Source organism: Arachis hypogaea, chromosome 9 (genome assembly GCF_003086295.3).
Source record: "Arachis hypogaea cultivar Tifrunner chromosome 9, arahy.Tifrunner.gnm2.J5K5, whole genome shotgun sequence".
Classification (NCBI taxonomy): Eukaryota; Viridiplantae; Streptophyta; class Magnoliopsida; order Fabales; family Fabaceae; genus Arachis; species Arachis hypogaea.
The window spans coordinates 80,121,937-80,141,339 of NC_092044.1; the positions used below are offsets into that span (position 1 = coordinate 80,121,937).

A 19,403-nucleotide genomic window follows, 5' to 3' on the forward strand; every position below is an offset into this window, starting at 1 on the left:
TTAAAGCTCAGTAATAGTCCAGCTAATGACAATAAAGAAGCGCTTGCTGGGAGGCAACCCAGCCATTTACAAAGTTTATTTGTTAATTAATTGATTATTACAGGTATATGTCAAAGTATCTTCAAGGTAAAATAGCAATTGCTTGAATTTACAAAGTTACAAGGGAATTTGGAAGCTTACTGGCATGAAAAAAGCCAATAAGAAACAGTTTGGGCGTTGAATGCCCAAAAGAAGCACCCACTATGCGTTCAACGCCAATAAGGGAAGCCATCTGGGCGTTAAACGCCAGAAAGGTGCATCTTCTGAGCGTTGAACGTCAGAAAGAAGCACCTTCTGGGCGTTTAACGCCAGATTGATAGCATCCTGGGCGTTCAAAAAAACTCCCAGTGATAAAGGACTTCTTGGCGTTCAACGCCAGAAAGAAGCAACAGCTGGGCGTTGAATGCCCAGGAGAAGCAGCAATTAGGCGTTAAACGCCCAAAACATGTAGCGTTTGGGCGTTTAACGCCAGAATGGTGGGGAGGAGGTAAAATTCGTTCTTCTTCACAAATTTTCTAACTTTTATATTTCAATTCATGATTTCTTACATAAACATGTTTCAAAATATCATCCTTCAATTCCAAAAAATTTTAATCCTAATTTCTAAAAACCCTAATTTCTAAAATCCTTTTTCAAAAATATTAAATGCATCTTAATCCATAAAGACAAATTGTTTTCCAATCCAATCCAACTTTTTTTTAAGTTTTTCAAAACTCAATTATCTTTTAAAAATCTTCTTTCAAAATTAAAATTCAAATTTATCTTTTCCAAATATCATTAACAATTTTTTTAATTATATCTTTTTCTTATCATATTTATCTTTTATAAATCATATCTTCTATCTTATCTTTTCTTCTTATTTTCGAAACCCACCCTCCCTCGCTTTATATCCACATTCGGCGCTCCTCTCATCATCCACCATTCCACACTTGCTCTCCTCCTATCCCTCTCCTTTCTTTTCTTTTGCTTGAGGACAAGCAAACCTCTAAGTTTGGTGTGTTTATCCGTGATCACAAAAACATACTCACTTTGATCATGGCCCCTAAAGGAAAACAACCCACCCCAAGAGGCAAGAAAGAGAGTATTCCAAAACCACTTTGGAATCAAGGGAAGTTCTTGACTAAAGAACATTCAGACCATTACTACAAAATAATGGGTCTAAGATCAGTGATCCCAGAAGTCAAGTTCGATCTGAAAGAAGATGAATATCCGGAGATCCAAGAACAAATTCGAAACAGGAACTGGGAAATCCTAGCTAATCCTGAAACAAAAGTGGGAAGGAATATGGTTCAGGAGTTCTATGCTAATCTGTGGCAGACAGACAGGCAAAGAATAATTGGAGCTGCCCTCTATGACCATGGACCTTAGTCAGAGGAAAGATTGTTCACATCCATCCTGACAAAATCAGGGAGATCTTTAAGCTTCCTCAATTGAAAGATGACCCAGACTCCTTTAATAAGAGAATGATGAGGGTAAACAAAGGCCTGGACAAGATTCTAGAGGATATATGCATCCCTGGAGCCAGGTGGGCCACCAACACCACTGGCATCCCAAATCAACTCAAGAGAGAAGATCTCAAACCAGTTGCCAGAGGCTGGCTGGACTTTATTGGGCATTCTATATTGCCCACCAGCAACCGTTTTGAAGTTACTGTTAAAAGAGCAGTGATGATTCACTACATCATGTTGGGAAGAGAAGTAGAAGTTCATCAACTAATCTCGTGTGAACTCTACAAAATAGCAAACAAGAACTCCAAGGATGCCAAATTGGCCTATCCAAGCTTAATTTCTATGCTCTGCAGAGATGCCGGAGTGAAGATGGGAATAACTGAGTATATCTCAGTTGAGCAGCCAATTACTAAAATATCAATGGAAAGACAACAGCTGTAGGATGATCCAATCAAGATGAGAGCACAAGAATTCCTCCCAGAACTTCCTCAATTCGAATAATGGGAACATCTTGAGGCATCTGTTTCCAAGTTGCAAGAAGTTATGAACCAAATAAAGGAAGAACAAAACAATCAAAGTAGCATGCTTTGCAAATTGCTTAGGGAACAAGAAGAGCAAGGGCGTGACTTAAGGGAGCTGAAGCGCCAAAAATTAATCCTTAAAGGACCAAGCACCCCACAGATTAGAGGAACATCCACTTCCCAAAATACAGGTTGTTGAGTTCTAATTTTAGCTTTAACTCTGTGATAGTGTTATTATAAGAATTTACCTTAGAAGTTATACAGTAGTAGTAGTAATTAGCATATCTATTCTGGTTTTATTTCCAATTAAGTTATAATTTATTTTTCTCATTATCATCAAACATGAATAAAATAGTAGATAATTAGAATAAAGAAGTAATTTATATTTTTCGAGTTCTTAATAATAAAAATTATAATTAATTATATGTGGTGGCAATACCTTTTGTTCTCTGAATGAATGCTTGAACAGTGCATAATTTGTATCTTAAATTTTACGAATGTTGGCTTTTGAAAGAATGAGGAATACAAAAAATATTATTGATGATCTGAAAAATCATGAATTTGATTTTTGAAGCAAGAAAAAGCAGTGAAAAAATTTTTTTTACAAGGAATCATTGGATCAAGAAAAAGAAAAAAGCCAATAGCCCTTAAAACCAAAAGGCAAGGGTGAAAAGGATCCAAGGCTTTGAGCATCAGTGGATAGGAGGGCCCAAGGAAGTAATTCTAGGCCTAAGCGGCTAAATCAAGCTGTCCCTAACCATGTGCTTGTGGCATGCAGGTCCAAGTGAAAAGCTTGAGACTGAGTGGTTAAAGTCGTGATCCAAGGCAAAAGAGTGTGCTTAAGAGCTCTGGACACCTCCAATTGGGGACTTTAGCAAAGCTAAGTCACAATCTGAACAGGTTCACCCAATTATGTGTCTGTGGCATTTATGTATTCAGTGGTAATACTGGAAAACAAAGTGCTTAGGGCCACGACCAAGACTCATAAAGTAACTATGTTCAAGAATCAACATACTACACTAGGAAAATCAATAATATTATCGGAATTCTGAGTTCCTACGGATGCCAATCATTCTGAATTTCAAAGGATAATGTGAGATGCCAAAACTGTTCAGAAACAAAAAGCTACTAGCCCCGCTCATCTAACTAAAACCTGAGCCTCACTTGAAACTCTGAGATATTATTGCTTCTTAACTTCTTTTTATCCTATTTTATTCTTCTAGTTTCTTGGGGACAAGCAACAGTTTAAGTTTGGTGTTGTGATGAGCGGATATTTTATACGCTTTTTGGGGGTAATTTCATGTAGATTTTAGTATGTTTTAATTAGTTTTTAATAGAATTTTATTAGTTTTTAGGCAAAAATCATATTTCTGGACTTTACCATGAGTCTGTGTACTTTTCTGTGATTTCAGATATTTTCTGGCTGAAATTGAGGGAGCTGAGCAAAAATCTGAGTTAGGCTGAAAAAGGACTGCTGATATTGTTGGATCCTGACCTCCCTGCACTCGGAATGGATTTTTTGGAGCTACAGAAATCCAATTGAGGCGCTCTCAAATGGGTTAGAAAGTAGACATCCAGGGCTTTCCAGAAATATATAATAGTCCATACTTTGCGCAAATATAGATGACGTAAACTGGCATTCAACGCTAGTTCCATGTTGCAGTCTGGCGTCCAGCGCCAGAAACAGGTTACAAGTTGGAGTTCAACGCCCAAAACACGTTACAACCTGGCGTTCAACTCCAGAAACAGCCCAAGAACGTGAGAGGCTTAAGTCTTAGCTCCAGCACACACCAAGTGGGCCCCAGAAGTAGATTTCTGCACTAATTATCTTAGTTTACTCATTTTCTGTAAACCTAGGTTACTAGTTTACTATTTAAACAACTTTTAGAGACTTATTTTGTACCTCATGACATTTTCAGATCTGAACTACATACTCTTTGACGGCATGAGTCTCTAAACTCCATTGTTGGGGGTGAGGAGCTCTGCAGCGTCTCGATGAATTAATGCAATTACTTATATTTTTCCATTCACATATGCATGTTCCTATCTAAGATGTTCATTCGCGCTTAATTATGGAGAAGGTGATGATCCGTGATGCTCATCACCTTCCTCAACCCATGAACGTGTGTCTGACAACCACCTCCATTCTACATCAGATTGAATGAATATCTCTTAGATTCCTTAATCAGAATCTTCGTGGTATAAGCCAGAGTGATGGCGGCATTCATGAGAATCCGGAAAGTCTAACCTTGTATGTGGTATTCCGAGTAGGATTCCGGGATTGAATGACTGTGACGAGCTTCAAACTCCTGAAGGCTGGGCGTTAGTGACAGATGCAAAAGAATCGTTGGATTCTATTCCAACCTGATTGAGAACCGACAGATGATTAGCCGTGCTGTGACAGAGCATCTAGACCATTTTCACTGAGAGGATGGAAAGTAGCCATTGACAACGGTGACACCCTACATAGAGCTTGCCATGGAAGGAACTTTGCAATTATGTTATTGAGTTGAATATTATATTGCAGGGATTCAGAGGACAAAGCATCTCCAAAACCCCAACATATTCTCCATTACTGCATTACAAGTAATTAATTCACGCTCTTTTATTTTTCTAATAATTCAACTTATAATTTTAATTGAAATTCTGACTAAGAATAATAAAATAAACATAGCTTGCTTCAAACCAATAATCTCCGTGGAATCGACCCTTACTCACGTAAGGTATTACTTGGATGACCCAGTGCACTTGCTGGTTAGTTGTGCGGATTGCAAAAGTGTGATTGCAATTTCGTGCACCAGTATGTCAAGTGGATAAATCAATCTGATTTCCCAGGTCTTGGTCAACTCCTATGAAAAGACTAGAGTTAGTGGAATTCAAATCAACTAGCACAAACATAACAATTATCCATCAACAAAGGAGTTTAATAACTCAAGTGTCACCAATTACTCAACCAAAGCCAAGAGATTCAATAACAACAAATGGAGAAACAAACAATAAACATGAAATACCTCAAATTTCATTAATAAGTGAAATCAAATCTACCATGAGAATTCATAAATTAAAGTAATAGAATAACTAAGAGTAGAAGAAAAATTAGATTAAAGGAACATTGAACCTGGAATTGGGAAGAAATAAAACTAAAACTAAGAGAAATCCTAAATCCTAAAACCTAGAGATAGGAGACAGTCTCTCTCTCTAGAAACTACATCTAAAACCTAAAATTATGTGAATGAGAAAGTGTATGTATGATTCCTCCACTCTGCAGCCTTTAATCTGTGTTTTCTGGCCAAAAACTGGGTCAAAAATAGCCCGTACAGCATGTGGCTCCATCACGCATACGCGTTACCCACGTGTACGCGTCGCGTGTCTGCAACACAATCCATCCGTACGTGTGCTTCACGCGTGCGTGTCACCTAACAGCAAGACAACTATGACAAATTATATATCGTTGCGAAGCCCCACATGTTAGCTTTTCAATGCAACTAAAATTGCTTCATTTGGACCTTTGTAGCTCAAGTTATGATCGAATGAGTGTGAAGAGGTCAGGACTGACAGCTCTGCAAATCCATCAAAATTCTTGTATTCCTTTCACTTATGCATGCTTCCTTTCCATCCTCTAAGCCATTCCTGCCCTATAAACCATGAAATCACTTAACACACATATCAAGGCATCGAATGATAATAAGAAATGATTAAAAATAGTGAATTAAAGGCCAAAGAAGCATGTTTTCAATCATAACACAAAATCAAGAAGGAAAATGTAAAACATGCAATTTTAATGAATAAGTGTGAGATTAGTGGATAAATCCACTCAATTAAGCACAAGACGTGCCACGAAATAGTGGTGCATCAAATCTCCCCATACTTAAACATTAGCATGTCCTCATGCTAAGCTCAAGGAGACCAAAAAGAGTGAAGGCAAAATGGTAGGATATGTATGAAATGCAACCTATCTGTATGAATGCAGCTAAATGCAAAAATGATTCTACCTACTTGGTTAAAAGTAAATCAAATTCTCCAAGAACAATATGAACTGGATTTCACTAATTCAAATCATAAAATGAAGTACAAATAAACTTGCAGATGAAGATAGCTCATGAAAGCCAGAAACATGGAATCGAGCATCGAACCCTCACTGGAAGTGTATATACTCTAATCGCTCAAGTGTTTAAGGTTCGATTCTCTCAATTCTCTACTAATCTTGCTTTCTAAGGCTTGCTCTTCTTCTACCAATCAACAAAGAATTAATGCATAAATACACCTATCAAGAGGTCTTTTAAGGGTTGTAATGGGGTTAGGGTCAAGGTAGGATTGTATTTGGTCAAATGGACTAAAATCTGAATCCTTAATTAGCCTAAACTTCCCACCTAACTTAAGACAATCCATGTAATCATAATATAAAGCCTAACTACCCATTAACTATGTTTTGCCACATATTCATACATTCCAAATTTAAGTATAACTCATATGCATTGATATTATGAGTTAACTTGGAGGCATTATGTCCCCTTTTTATTATTTTTATATATATATTTTTTCTTTTCTTTTTCTCTTATTTTTCTTGTATTTTTTTTCTTTTGTTTGTTCTTTTCTTTTGTTTTTCAGAATGCATATGATTAAGGTATTGAATGCATAAACATGTCCTCAACATTTTTCACATTTTCACAAAAAGTCTAACATACTCAATTCCCAAACCAAACGTTTCCAAACTCACTTTTCCCACACTTAATTCATGAGCACTCTCACTAGTCTAAGCTAACCAAGGATTCAAATTAAGGACATTATTGTTTTATGCTTAGAGTTAGTGATGAGCTAAAGTAAAGAACAAATGGGTAAAATAGGCTCAACTTTAGTTTGCAAAGGATAATGAAAAGGTTAAGGCCATATGGGTATGTGAGCTATAGTGAATAAAGGCCTCAATCATATAAGTGCATGCATACATCAAACAATGGAAATATAGAATTAACCAAGACAAAGATCACAATTTTAGATAGAATAATACACACTAAAAATAAAATATTGGTTGATAAAATGCAACCAATCAAATAGGCTCAAAATCTCACTGGTTTTGTGTGTTCGAGCTCTAAACCATGTTCCAAAATAAAATTTCTTCAAACAAGTTTAACCAAAATTTTAATTCAAATTAGTGAAATGCTATAAAAAGTTTCTTAAAAAGGGAAAATATTACTTCAACCAAGTAGTTGGTAAAATATGCACAAAATTCGACAAACATGCAATCAAACATTCAAATGCAACAACTAATTTAACAAAGAAAACTAAACATTGGTGTTAAGACAGGAAGTAGTTACCCGTGGAAGTCAGTATCGACCTCCCCACACTTAAAGATTGCATCATCCTCGGTGCATGATGAGATGTGCAAGTGGATGGGGGTGGTGAGCTACAACTGCGGCGTTTTTTTAAGAGCATGCATATGGACTTGTTTGTCTCCCGATTCAGAAGCTCTTCCGTTCCCCTTCTTGGTGGCCAATCTGAAAGAAGAGAAAAAGGAAGAAGAATAACCCACAAACAAAGATATGAAAAGAAATAAAATATGGGTGGGTTAATGGCAATTAATAATGAGATTCTCAACTACATGGTAGCTACAACATGCAATGGAATACAAGTATCATAAAAATTAGCGTTGAGTTACATGTAATATCACCCAACAGTATAAAACAAGTCATGAAGCACCAAGATAATGTAAGGAAAGATGAAACAGTTGAATAAAAACATGTAACATCAATGGTAAAATAGAAACTTAGAAAAAAGGGATAAGAATATAAATAAAATTAAAATACAATGAAGGAAAGTATGCAAATGTAGTATGTAAAAGAGAATGAGAGAGAATAAGGATGAGAAGGGAGGAGAAGAAAGAAGAAAGTAAGAAAGGAGGAATAAAGATGGAGAAAGGATAGAAGAAAGAAGTAAGAAATGAAAACAGGACGCGACGCGCACGGACACGGCACGCGTGCGTGTGACAACTGTATTATCCATACGACGCGTACGCGTCAGTCACGTGTACGCGTGGGTGGTCTGAAAAGCGAAAGGGCACGCACGCGTCAGGGACGCGTACGCGTGGGTGATTTTGTGCCTCTAGCACAGTGCCAGCCCCAGACCATCACAACTCTCTGTTCAGCACGCGTTTACGCCGATTTTCATTCCCACGTGTATGAGTTGCTGATGCCTACGCGTGGGTTGAATTTTCTACAGGGGACGCGTACGCGTGCGGTACACGAACGCGTGCGGTACGCGTACGCGTGGTGTGGCTTGTGCACTACGCACACCTCCTGCGCGTCTCTCGCGCAACTCTCTATTTATTTGTGTATACACATACGACGTGTGCGCGTCGATCCCCGTCTTCTTTTTTTTTTAATGCAGAATGCAGAATGTAGATGATTATGCAAAAATTTTGAATGAGTACTGTAAAAAACAAAATAAAATAAAACTAGGAATGAAAAAGGACAATTATACCATGGTGGGTTGTCTCCCACCTAGCACTTTTAGTTAAAGTCCTTAAGTTGGACATTCGGGGAGCTCCTTGTCATGATGGCTTGTGCTTGTACTGATCCTTGAATCCCTACCAATGTTTGCAATTCCAATGGCCTCCGAAATCCCAAACTAGGTGCATAACACCTTCAAGCAAGTTGAAGCAAGTGACAAGGCCCCATGAGTGGTGATTGCTAGAATGAATTCTGCGGTCCCAAACCTTGCTTTTGCACCCGTCTTTGTGTTGATTACCACTGTTCTAACCGGGTGGCAAGCAATCTGAATTCTCACTAAAGTGTCCAAACAACTTCCTAGACCCATTTAATCGAGATCTACACCAACCTTTGCATTTAGAATTTGAACTTTCAACCATGATGAACTGAGGATTATGTTGCCAACCACTAACCATTTCTCTTTTGCTCTTAAAGCCACAAAGAGCTCTAAGTTGACCATCTGTCTCAAGTAAACCATGTTCAAGTGGAATGAAAAAGCTAAGGGATATGAATTTTACCCACTTGAATGTTGTGAAGGATGATGGTGACTTAGGGGGGGTTTCCAACAACTTTGGCAAGGTGATTTCAAGCTCCACTCCCGTGTGTTCTTTCTTGACAACTTCCACCTCTTTGCAAGCTTCTTCAATATTAACCTCTTCCTCTTGGTAGCTTTCTTCCAATTTGATCTCTTCTTCATTGTTCACCAAGGGCATGGGAGGTTGTGCTTCTTCTTCTTTAATCCCCATGTCAAGTCCAATGGGAGAAGATTCAAATGTAGATAAGAATTCATCAATGATTGAATCCATCTCTTGATCAACCTCTTCAAAGTCTTCAACCATGATATGCCTTGGAGGTTGTACACCCTCCTCAACATCAAATCCAAACACCTTAGAAGGGGGCTTTGTGACTTGAGGTTTCCATGGACGTTCCGCATCTCCTAAGTCTTCGACAACTTCCTCCTCTTCAATGATTACGGCTTCCTCCAATTGTTCCAATACAAAATCATGCTGCTCACTGTCCACCGGAGTTTCTAGCTTCTCCTTCATGCTGCGTTCTTCAGTAGATTCTCCACATGAAGCTGTGGGAGTTCCTTGGTGTCCAAACATTGGGAAGCTAATCGATTTATCGCTTACTCTAGTTGATGAAGAGTTGTATGAAATCGATCCACTGTTTCTTTGAGACGATCCTTTGACTATTGTTCCGCTTGGATAACATAATTAAGATCATATAGCTCTTGGATTGATGGATATGGACATGGTGTATATGGAGGTGGTGGTTCTTGGGAGTACTTGGGTTGGAATTGGGGTGGCTCTATGTTTGGTTCATATGGCTCATAGGGTGGTTGGTATGGTGGATATGGGTTAGGGTCATATGGAGGTGTTTGGGGGACTTGCGAGTATGGTGGTTCAAAGCTATGTTGAGGAGGGGGTTCATAGGCATATAGTGGTGCTTGTTGGTAACTACAAGGGGGTCCACCATATCTATCGTCTTGGTACGCACCCTGGAATGGCTCTTGACCATAGTAATTTGGTGGAGGTTGGTTGTCACGAAGAGGTCCACCATAACTATTGTCTTGGTATGCATCATAGAATGATTGTTGGTCATAATGCATTGGAGGGGGTTGTTGCCAAGAGGGTTGATCAAATCCTTGTGGCTCCTCCCATTTTTGATTGTCCCAACCTTGATGCATGTTCACATTATGGCTTCCATTCCCTACAACATAATTTGAACTAAACTCATAACCAAAGGGGGTGAGAATTCATAGTAGCTAATAAAAATAAAAACTAATAAAAATAAGCAACTAAGTCCTAAAACTAACAAAAACTAACAAATAAGCAAAAAGCAAATATTTACAATAACCAATAATAAGGCACACGTTTGCAATTCCCCGGTAACGGCGCCATTTTGACGATCGGGATTCCCTGTGTGGTCTAGAAATTCACAAATTAGTTCTCATTGAAAGTATAGCGTCTAAACCAACAAGGAATCCCTTTCGTGCAAAAGTTTTGGTTGTCACAAGTAACAAATCCCTAATAAAATTGATAACTGAAGTATTTAAACCTCGGGTCATCTCTCAAGGAATTGCAGGAAAGTGTGCTTATAATTGGTTATGGGAAAGTATGTTTTGGGGGTTTTGGATAAGAGAACCAGAAAAAGTAAATTACAAACGGAATAAACTAATAACTAGAAAAGCTCTTGGCAAGGTATGAGAACTGGATGTCCTATCCTAGTTATCCTTATCAATTGTGATGAGAATTGTTCATTGCTCCCACTTGATCAACCTCTAACTATGAAGGTATGTCAAGTGGATAAATCAATTTGATTTCCCAGGTCCTGGTCAACTCCTATGGAAAGACTAGAGTTAGTGGAATTCAAATCAACTAGCATAAACATAACAATTATCCATCAACAAAGGAGTTTGATAACTCAAGTGTCACCAATTACTCAACCAAAGCCAAGAGATTCAATAACAACAAATGGAGAAACAAACAATAAACATAAAATACCTCAAATTGCATTAATAAGTGAAATCAAATCTAACATGAGAATTCATAAATTAAAGTAATAGAATAAATAAGAGTAGAAGAAAAACTAGATTAAAGGAACATTGAATTTGGAATTGGGAAGAAATAAACCTAAAATTAAGAGAAATCCTAAATCCTAAAACCTAGAGAGAGGAGTGAGACTCTCTCTAGAAACTACATCTAAAACCTAAAATTATGTGAATCAGAAAGTGTATGTTTGATCCTCTACTCTGCAGCCTCTAATCCATGTTTTCTAGGCCAAAAATAGGATCAAAAACAGCCCAAAATCACCCTCAACGATTTCTGATACGTACAGCACGTGGCTCCATCACGCGTACGCGTCGCCCACGCGTACGCTTCGCGTGTCTGCAGCACAATCCACGTGTACGCGTGCTTCACGTGTGCACGTCGCCTAACAGCAAGGCAACTATGGCAAATTATATATTGTTGCGAAGCCCCAGATGTTAGCTTTACAACCCAACTAGAACCGCCTCATTTGGACCTTTGTAGCTCATGTTATGATTAAAGAAGTGTGAAGAGGTCAGGGCTGACAGCTCAGTAAATCCATCAAAATTCTTGTATTCCTTCCACTTTTGCATGCTTCCTTTCCATCCTCTAAGCCATTCCTGCCCTATAAATCCTGAAATCACTTAACACACATATCAAGGCATCGAATGGTAATAAGAGAGGATTAAAAAGAGTGAAGTAAAGGCCAAAGAAGCATGTTTTCAATCATAGCATAAAATCAGGAAGGAAAATGTAAAATATGCAATTTCAATGAATAAGTGTAAGATTAGTGGATAAAATCCACTCAATTAAGCACAAGATGTGCCATGAAATAGTGGTGCATCAGTAACCATCGAAACAGAAACCCTCACTCTCTTCTTCAACCTCACTTCAGCTGTGTGTGTTGTGTTTGGGGTTGAGTTTGGTTCATTAATGAACCTATATATATGTTTGGCTTGGGTCCAACTTGGGCCCAGTCCAACCCGTTAGCATTTTTAGCTCGTTTTACCCAACTTTGGGCCAAACCTTTAAAATTAATGCCCGGTTTCCATTTCTAATATTTTCTAAGGTTTTCAACTATTTTTAATTTTTCTCATACAGTACCGGACAGACTTGAATCGATTCGACCAGTTCGGCTGCTAGTTCGTGGTTTTTCTTGATTTTTCACAGAAAATACATTTTCTGACTCAGAAAAATCTATTGAGTCCAAAAATCATATTTAAATCCAAAAATTCTCATTCTAGATTTTTGGAACCTAATTTGGCAATATTAATTATTTAATTAGACGATTAATTAGTCACGGTTCTTACATTCTCCCCACCAAATAAGAAATTTTGCCCTCAAAATTTAGTGATTACCTGAGAATAGCTCGGGGTAATCCTTCCGAATCTCGGACTCTGATTCCCAAGTTTGCTCTTCAACTCCTGCTCGCTTCCAAGCAACTTTAACCAACTTAACTTCCTTTCCTCGTAGCTTTTTCACACTAGTGTCGTCAATACGCACTGGTGTTACTTGAAAGGTCAAATTCTCCCTCAACTTGACCGACTCTGGCTCTAATACATAAGCCGCATCCGATGTGTACTTACGGAGTTGTGACACGTGGAATACGTCATGCAAGTTAGACAAGTGAGGCGGCAAAGCTACTTGATATGCCACCGGCCCAAATTGCCTCAGAATCTCAAACGGTCCAATGAACCTCGGATTCAACTTCTTGGTTTTGATTGCTCTTCCGATCCCAGTTGTCGGTGTAACCCTAAAAAATACATGCTCTCCCACTTCATGTGCAGTTAGAATCCCTGCACGAATCTTCTTAATGTTCTCAGTAGTCTCTGCTACCAAATCAGGACCAAAACACTTGCTTCACCGATTTCATACCAACAAGGTGGAGATTCGCACTTCTGTCCACACAAAGCCTTATACGGAGCCATCCCAATGCTCGCATGAAAGCTGTTGTTGTACGCAAACTCCACCAATGGCATGTAACGGTCCCAACTCCCAGGTTGATCCAATACACACGCCCTTAGCATATCTTCCAACATCTGAATAGTCCTTTCCGACTGTCCATCCATATATGGATGATATGCAGTACTGAGACATAGCTTTGTAATGAAAGCCCTTTGGAAAGCTCCCCAAAACCTTGAAGTGAATCAGAGATTATGGTCCAACACTATGCTCGATGGTACACCATGCAACCTTACTATCTCCTTGATGTACAATCTTGCCAGCTCCTCCATAGAATAGTTCACTCGAATAGGCAGAAAATGAGCGGACTTGGTTAAGCGATCCATGATCACCCAAACCGTATCAAATCCCAACCTAGTCCTCGGTAAACCGGTCACAAAGTCTATTGCAATTCCTTCCCACTTCCACTGAGGAATCTCTAGTGGCTGTAGCATCCCCGACGGTTTCTGATGCACTATCTTCACCTTCTGACACGTTAGGCACTTGGATACCATTGTAGCTACATCACATTTCATTCTAGGCCACCAAAACATCTTCTTTAAGTCATATTACATGTTCATACTTTCGGGATAAATAGAGAACCCATTGTTGTGAGCTTCCGACAACAATTCTTGCCTTAAACTCCCGACATCTTGTATACAAATTCTCCCCTTATATCTCCACAACCCTTCATCATCCTTAGTGAATTCTCCATGCCTCTTCTTGCCAACTGGTTGAAATAGTTGCTGAAACTTTTGCTCATCTTGTTAAGCCCTCTGTATCTCTGTTTTAAATGTACTTGAAATCTACAACTGATTCAAACAAGCTCTTCCGGCAACTTCACCAATCTCTAGCTTAAGATCCACAAACTTATCCTCTAACTCATCTTCCTTTATTCTCATCCAAGCTATTGTTAAAGACTTCCAACTCAACGCGTCCGCCACCATATTCGCCTTTCTAGGGTGATAACTTAGTTCAAAATCATAATCTTTTAGCAACTCCATCCACCTCCTCTGACGCATATTAAGCTTTTTCTAATCAAAGATGTACTTGAGACTCTTATGATCAGAAAAGATGCTAAACCTCACTCCGTACAAGTGGTACCTCCAAATCTTCAATGCAATCACAATCGCCGCTAATTCCAAGACATGAATTGGGTAATTTATCTCATGCGGTCTCAGCTGACGCGATGCGTAAGCCACCGTTCCGGTGTTGCATCAACACGCAACCCAAACCCTTTAAGGAAGCATCACTGTATACTTCAAACGGTTCATGTGGTTCCAGCAAAATCAAAACAGGCGCTGAGGTTAACCTTTATTTCAAGGTCTGAAAATTCTCTTCACACTCTGACGTCCACACAAACGGCACCTCTTTCCTTGTCAACTTCGTCATTGGTAGTGCAATCCGGAAAAATCCTTCAATAAATCTCTGGTAATATCCGACCCAGCCCAAGAAACTTCTAACTTCCATCACCGTCATTGGTCTTTCCCATTCCATTACCGCCTCCTCTTTTGAAGGATCCACCGCTATTCCACTTTTACTCACCACGTGACATAGGAACTTTACTTCCTCTTTCCAGATTTCACACTTGGACAACTTAGCATACAATTTCCGCTTCTTTAAGATTTGCAACATAATTCTCAAGTGTTCCTCATGCTCTTTCACCATCTTAGAATAAACTAAGATATCGCCTATGAAAACCACCATGAATTTGTCCAAAAAGGGACATAATACTTTGTTCATGTAATCCATGAACACAGCAAGTGCATTCGTTAACCCAAAGGACATCACCGTAAACTCGTAGTGTCCATAACGCGTCCTAAACGCAGTTTTTGGAATGTCATCCTCTTTCACCCTTATTTGATGGTAACTGGATCTTAAGTCCATCTTTGAAAATACTCTGGCTCCTTGCAGTTGATCCATTAAGTCATCGATCCTAGGCAATGGATACTTATTCTTCACAGTCACTTTGTTCAACTGTCGGTAATCCACACAAAGTCGCATCCCTCCATCCTTCTTCTTCACCAATAAAACTGGCGCTCCCTACGGAGATACACTCGGTCGAATGAACCTCTTATTCAGAAGCTCTTCCAACTGAGTCTTTAATTCAGCCAGCTCTATCGGAGCCATCCTATAACGGCACAATCGACACTGGTCCAGCTCCCGGCACCAATTCAATTGCAAATTCAATCTTCCTTTGTGGTGGGAACTCAGGAATATCTTCTGGGAACACCTCCGAAAAGTCTCTAACTACCAGAATCTGGTCTAAGTTCTGGGCATCACCCAAAGCATTAGCAGCCAACAAGATATAACCCTGACACTCTTCCCCACTATAGTGCACCATTACAGAGTTCAAGTAATAACTTGCAGCTACCACTGCTCCATTTTCTCCTTCCGGTATAAACTAAATTGACCGATCAAAGCAATCCAACAACACCCGATTCTTTGATAACCAATTAAACCCCAAAATCATCTCCAATCCAACCATTGGTAAACAGATCAAGTCATGTATAAAGTCTCTACCCTCAGGCTTCAAACCTACTTGTCTACAACCTGACCTAGTCATAACCGTCTGATGTGGAGTATGTCCATGCAGTTCAAATGCTAATTCTGACACCTTCAAGCCTAGTTCCTCAACTTTGTCAAATGAAATAAACGAATGCGAACCCTAGTATCATACAATCGAACCAAGATTTTATCACCAATTAAATAGTTAGCTCTCATTAAAGGATCCACCTTAGCAGCATCCTTGGCGTTCACAGTAAATACTCGCCCTTGGTGCTGACTTTGACCCGCATTCGGGTTTCTCCCACGAGTGCAATCTCTCACAATATGACCAGGAAAACCACAATTAAAGCAACCACCTAAACCAATCTTGCAAGAGTCATATGGATGAAAACCTCCACAACGATCACAAGCTAAATCCAGAGAAACCTTACTCTGATTTCCTCTACCTTTGCCACGCTGAAACTGATCATGAGTGTTCTTTCTGAAGCCTCCTTGTCCTTGAGGCACATGTTCTCCTCTCTTGAAATTTTGCCCCCTTGGCTGAAATTACTTGCCACGCCCCCTACTAGTGTTTCCTCCATGAGTGTCCTTTGACAAAGCTACCGTCTTTGCATATTCCTCAACCACCATCGCCTTGTTCACAAGATTGGAGAAGATACGAATCTCCATAGGAGCCACTGCAGTCTTAATTATCCTTCAAGCCCCTTTGATACTTGATATACTTCCAACTTTTATAGGTCTCTGGGGCACTCTAAAACACCTTAGAGAACCTACAGAGCTCCTCAAATTGGCTAGTATACTCCACCACAGACAAGAAACCTTGCTTCAGTTGCATAAGTTCCATCTCTTTCGCTTCCCTTGCAGACTCAGGAAAGTACTTCTTGTAGAAAGCCATTTGGAATACATCCCAAGGTATGTCGGCATTCTGAAGCTGAGCAAGTGGTACTCTCCTTGCCACCAATACTGAGCCTCTCCTAAAAGCTGATACGCAGCAAACTCTACATACTGGTTATTCGGGACATGCTGTGTTTGCAACGCGAGCTCCATGGCTTGGAACCAGTTATCCGCTTCTGTAAGGTTGGTTGAACCTTGGAAACTTACCGGATGAACCTTGAGAAAAGTAGCCAAGGTCATCGAAGCACCTCCTATATTATCGCCATTTCCCTCAGCATTATCATTCGCGTTTCCCTCACTATTTTTGTTTCCATTCCCATCCGATTGGCCTAACCTCTACACAGCTTACAGAGTCACAGCAGCATTAGCTTCCATGGTATTCACCAGATTAGCCATTGCCGCCATGAATTCGGCATGGTTATCGGCCGGTTACGCATTCCTACTCTCTGCTCGTGAACGTGTACGACCTCGTCCGTGAGTAGCCATTAGGGTTCCTGTCTACACCAAACAATCTATATCAAGGTGATCAGTCTCAATATCAAAGGCCTAGTGCTTCAATTATCCCAAACAGGCACTCACAAACAAGCATGCTATGCAATATCAAGTAGATAGCCTAATAGCATCAAAGAAAAAGACACACAGAGTATGCATTGAAGCACAATCGATCCATCCCTCAGGCTCACGAGGACGAACTGTTCTGATACCACTAAATGTAACACCCTAATTACCCTAAGCCTTACCTTGCATCGTAAAGCAAAGGTTAATCAGAGGTTACGATAGTTCTAAGTACATACATATAATATATAGAAAGAATTAATATAGTCTAGAAGCCCGATGAAGGATATAGCTTAAAAATAGGATTTGAAAAGCGCAAAACGTACACACGAAGCTACAAACTCATTGCACAAGAAACAGAAATAATATAACAAAAGATAAGAGTATAATAGCATAAGAATCTAGCCAAGGCTCACAGAGTTTAAGCCAGCTAGCTATATATAGACCATATAGAAACTTGTTAGTTAAAATAGCTTATACAAGTTTTTTTCTCAAAAAAAGCCTCTAGGAAATAGTAAAATACAAAAGTGAGAGATATAAACAAAAGAATCAAAAGATTCACAAAATATATCTAGCATCCTCTGCTTCTGTCACCATCAAAGCAACTCACCAAGGTGGGTTGCGACCTGTATCTAAAAAACAACAACAAAATATGGTATGAGAACCGGAGGTTCTCAATATGGTAACAGTGCCCAGTGATGTAAGATATAAGAACTCGAGATGCCAAAGGCAATCGTAGAACTTCATATCCATCACAAGATTCATCTTAAAGCATAACTAAAACAGTAAAGCATAACATAAAATCTTAACATGATAAAAGGGGTAGCTTATCTTGAGGGATTTTCTAATCTAACAGTTCTTCGCTATCCCATAGGCTTCACCAACCTATCCTCCATGCGATTCCATCACCACCGCCTTCCGAGCCTCCTCAATCCCAGTAGAAAGCACAATTAATATCAATACAAGTAAAACACAAGTATAGGCATATAAGGCAAGTAATTCAAGTAGGTAATTAGGCATGTTATACAAATAGGCAGGCAATTATAAGTCGGCAAAGCAAACAAACGAATAGAAGATGCATATAATGAATGTCTGTCTTATTGGTTGTGATATCACATTGTCAGTTCAACTGCCAACCCGACACATCTCCATGGAGATGTTGCCCTTCGGAATCATAATTAGGAACCCCCGAGATATGGTGCTCAGAACACCGTCCATGATTTTGTGCCTGCACACTCTAGTGATCTGAAAGGATGCAAGTGAGATACTCTTGCCACGGACCTCACATCTCAACACAAGCGAGACGAACCACCGATCTTACTCTGCCACCACTACCTCGACAGGCGGGATCCAACCCCATCCCTACCGGGCGTATAGCTCTCAACAATCTCAGCATAAAACAGTAATTCAGTGGTTTTCAGAAAACAATTTTTTTCGGTATATCATGGATCCATCATTTTATTTCGAGTCCTCGACTCATCACAACCATTGTCAATTTAACATTTCTATCCTGAACTCATTAGTTCATTAGTTTCTCAATTCATATACCATTCTTCTTTCTCACTCCACCAAACCCATCCTCAGTACACGAGAAACCTAAGCCTCCATTCTCTAACTTTTCAAAATAATACTAAATCAAATCTCCTAGGACATTTTCCATGTTCTAATTCCTGATAATAAGCCCAAGAGTCTTATAGGTGTCACAGAAGTATACAAGCTTGTTGGTAAGGTGAAATAATTTAAAAACAAAATTTTAGTTGGAAAACAGGACATGTGCGTATGCACAGGGGTGTGCGTGCACACGCCCAAGGAGATTTTCAAAAAGTGTGCATATGGATAGAGGTGTGCGTACGCACAAGTTTAAAAATTTTACAATTCTATTTGCTCGCATGACGAGTGGATATTTTATACGCTTTTTGGTGGTATTTTCATGTAGTTTTTAGTGTGCTTTAGTTACTTTTTAGTATATTTTTATTAGTTTTTATGCAAAAATACATTTCTGGACTTTACTATGAGTTTGTGTGTTTTTCTGTGATTTCAGGTATTTTCTGGCTGAAATTGAGGGACCTGAGCAAAAATCTAATTCAGAGGCTGAAAAAGGACTGCAGATGCTGTTGGATTCTGACCCTCCTGCACACGAAATGGATTTTCTGGAGCTACAGAAGCCCAATTGGAGCGTTCTCAATTGAGTTGGAAAGTAGACATCTTGGGCTTTCCAGAAATGTATAATAGTTCATACTTTTCTCGAGATTTGATAGCACAAACTGGCGTTAAAACGCCAGCTTTTTACCCTTTTCTGGTGTTAAACGCCAGAACTGGCATAAAAGTTGGAGTTAAACGCCCAAACTGGCACCAAAGTTGGCGTTTAACTCTAGGCATAGCCTATGCACGTGAAAGCTTCAATGTTCAGCCCAAACACACACCAAGTGGGCCTCGGAAGTGGATTTCTGCACCATCTATCTTAATTTACTCATTTTCTGTAAA

At 39.4% G+C, this 19,403-nt stretch overlaps 1 protein-coding gene across 1 annotated transcript; it reads right to left on the minus strand.

Moving 5' to 3' along the window:
- Positions 1-14,276: 14,276 nt before the first annotated feature.
- LOC112709245 (uncharacterized mitochondrial protein AtMg00860-like) lies at positions 14,277-14,630 on the minus strand. The gene has a single exon (XM_025761142.1). It carries the CDS (start codon positions 14,628-14,630, stop codon positions 14,277-14,279), a length of 354 nt encoding a protein of 117 aa, XP_025616927.1.
- Positions 14,631-19,403: the final 4,773 nt, after the last annotated feature.

Coding starts and splice junctions, on each gene's coding strand:
- LOC112709245 (XM_025761142.1), bottom strand. CDS start 14,630: ATGGTGAAAGAGCATGAGGAACACTTGAGAATTATGTTGCAAATCTTA.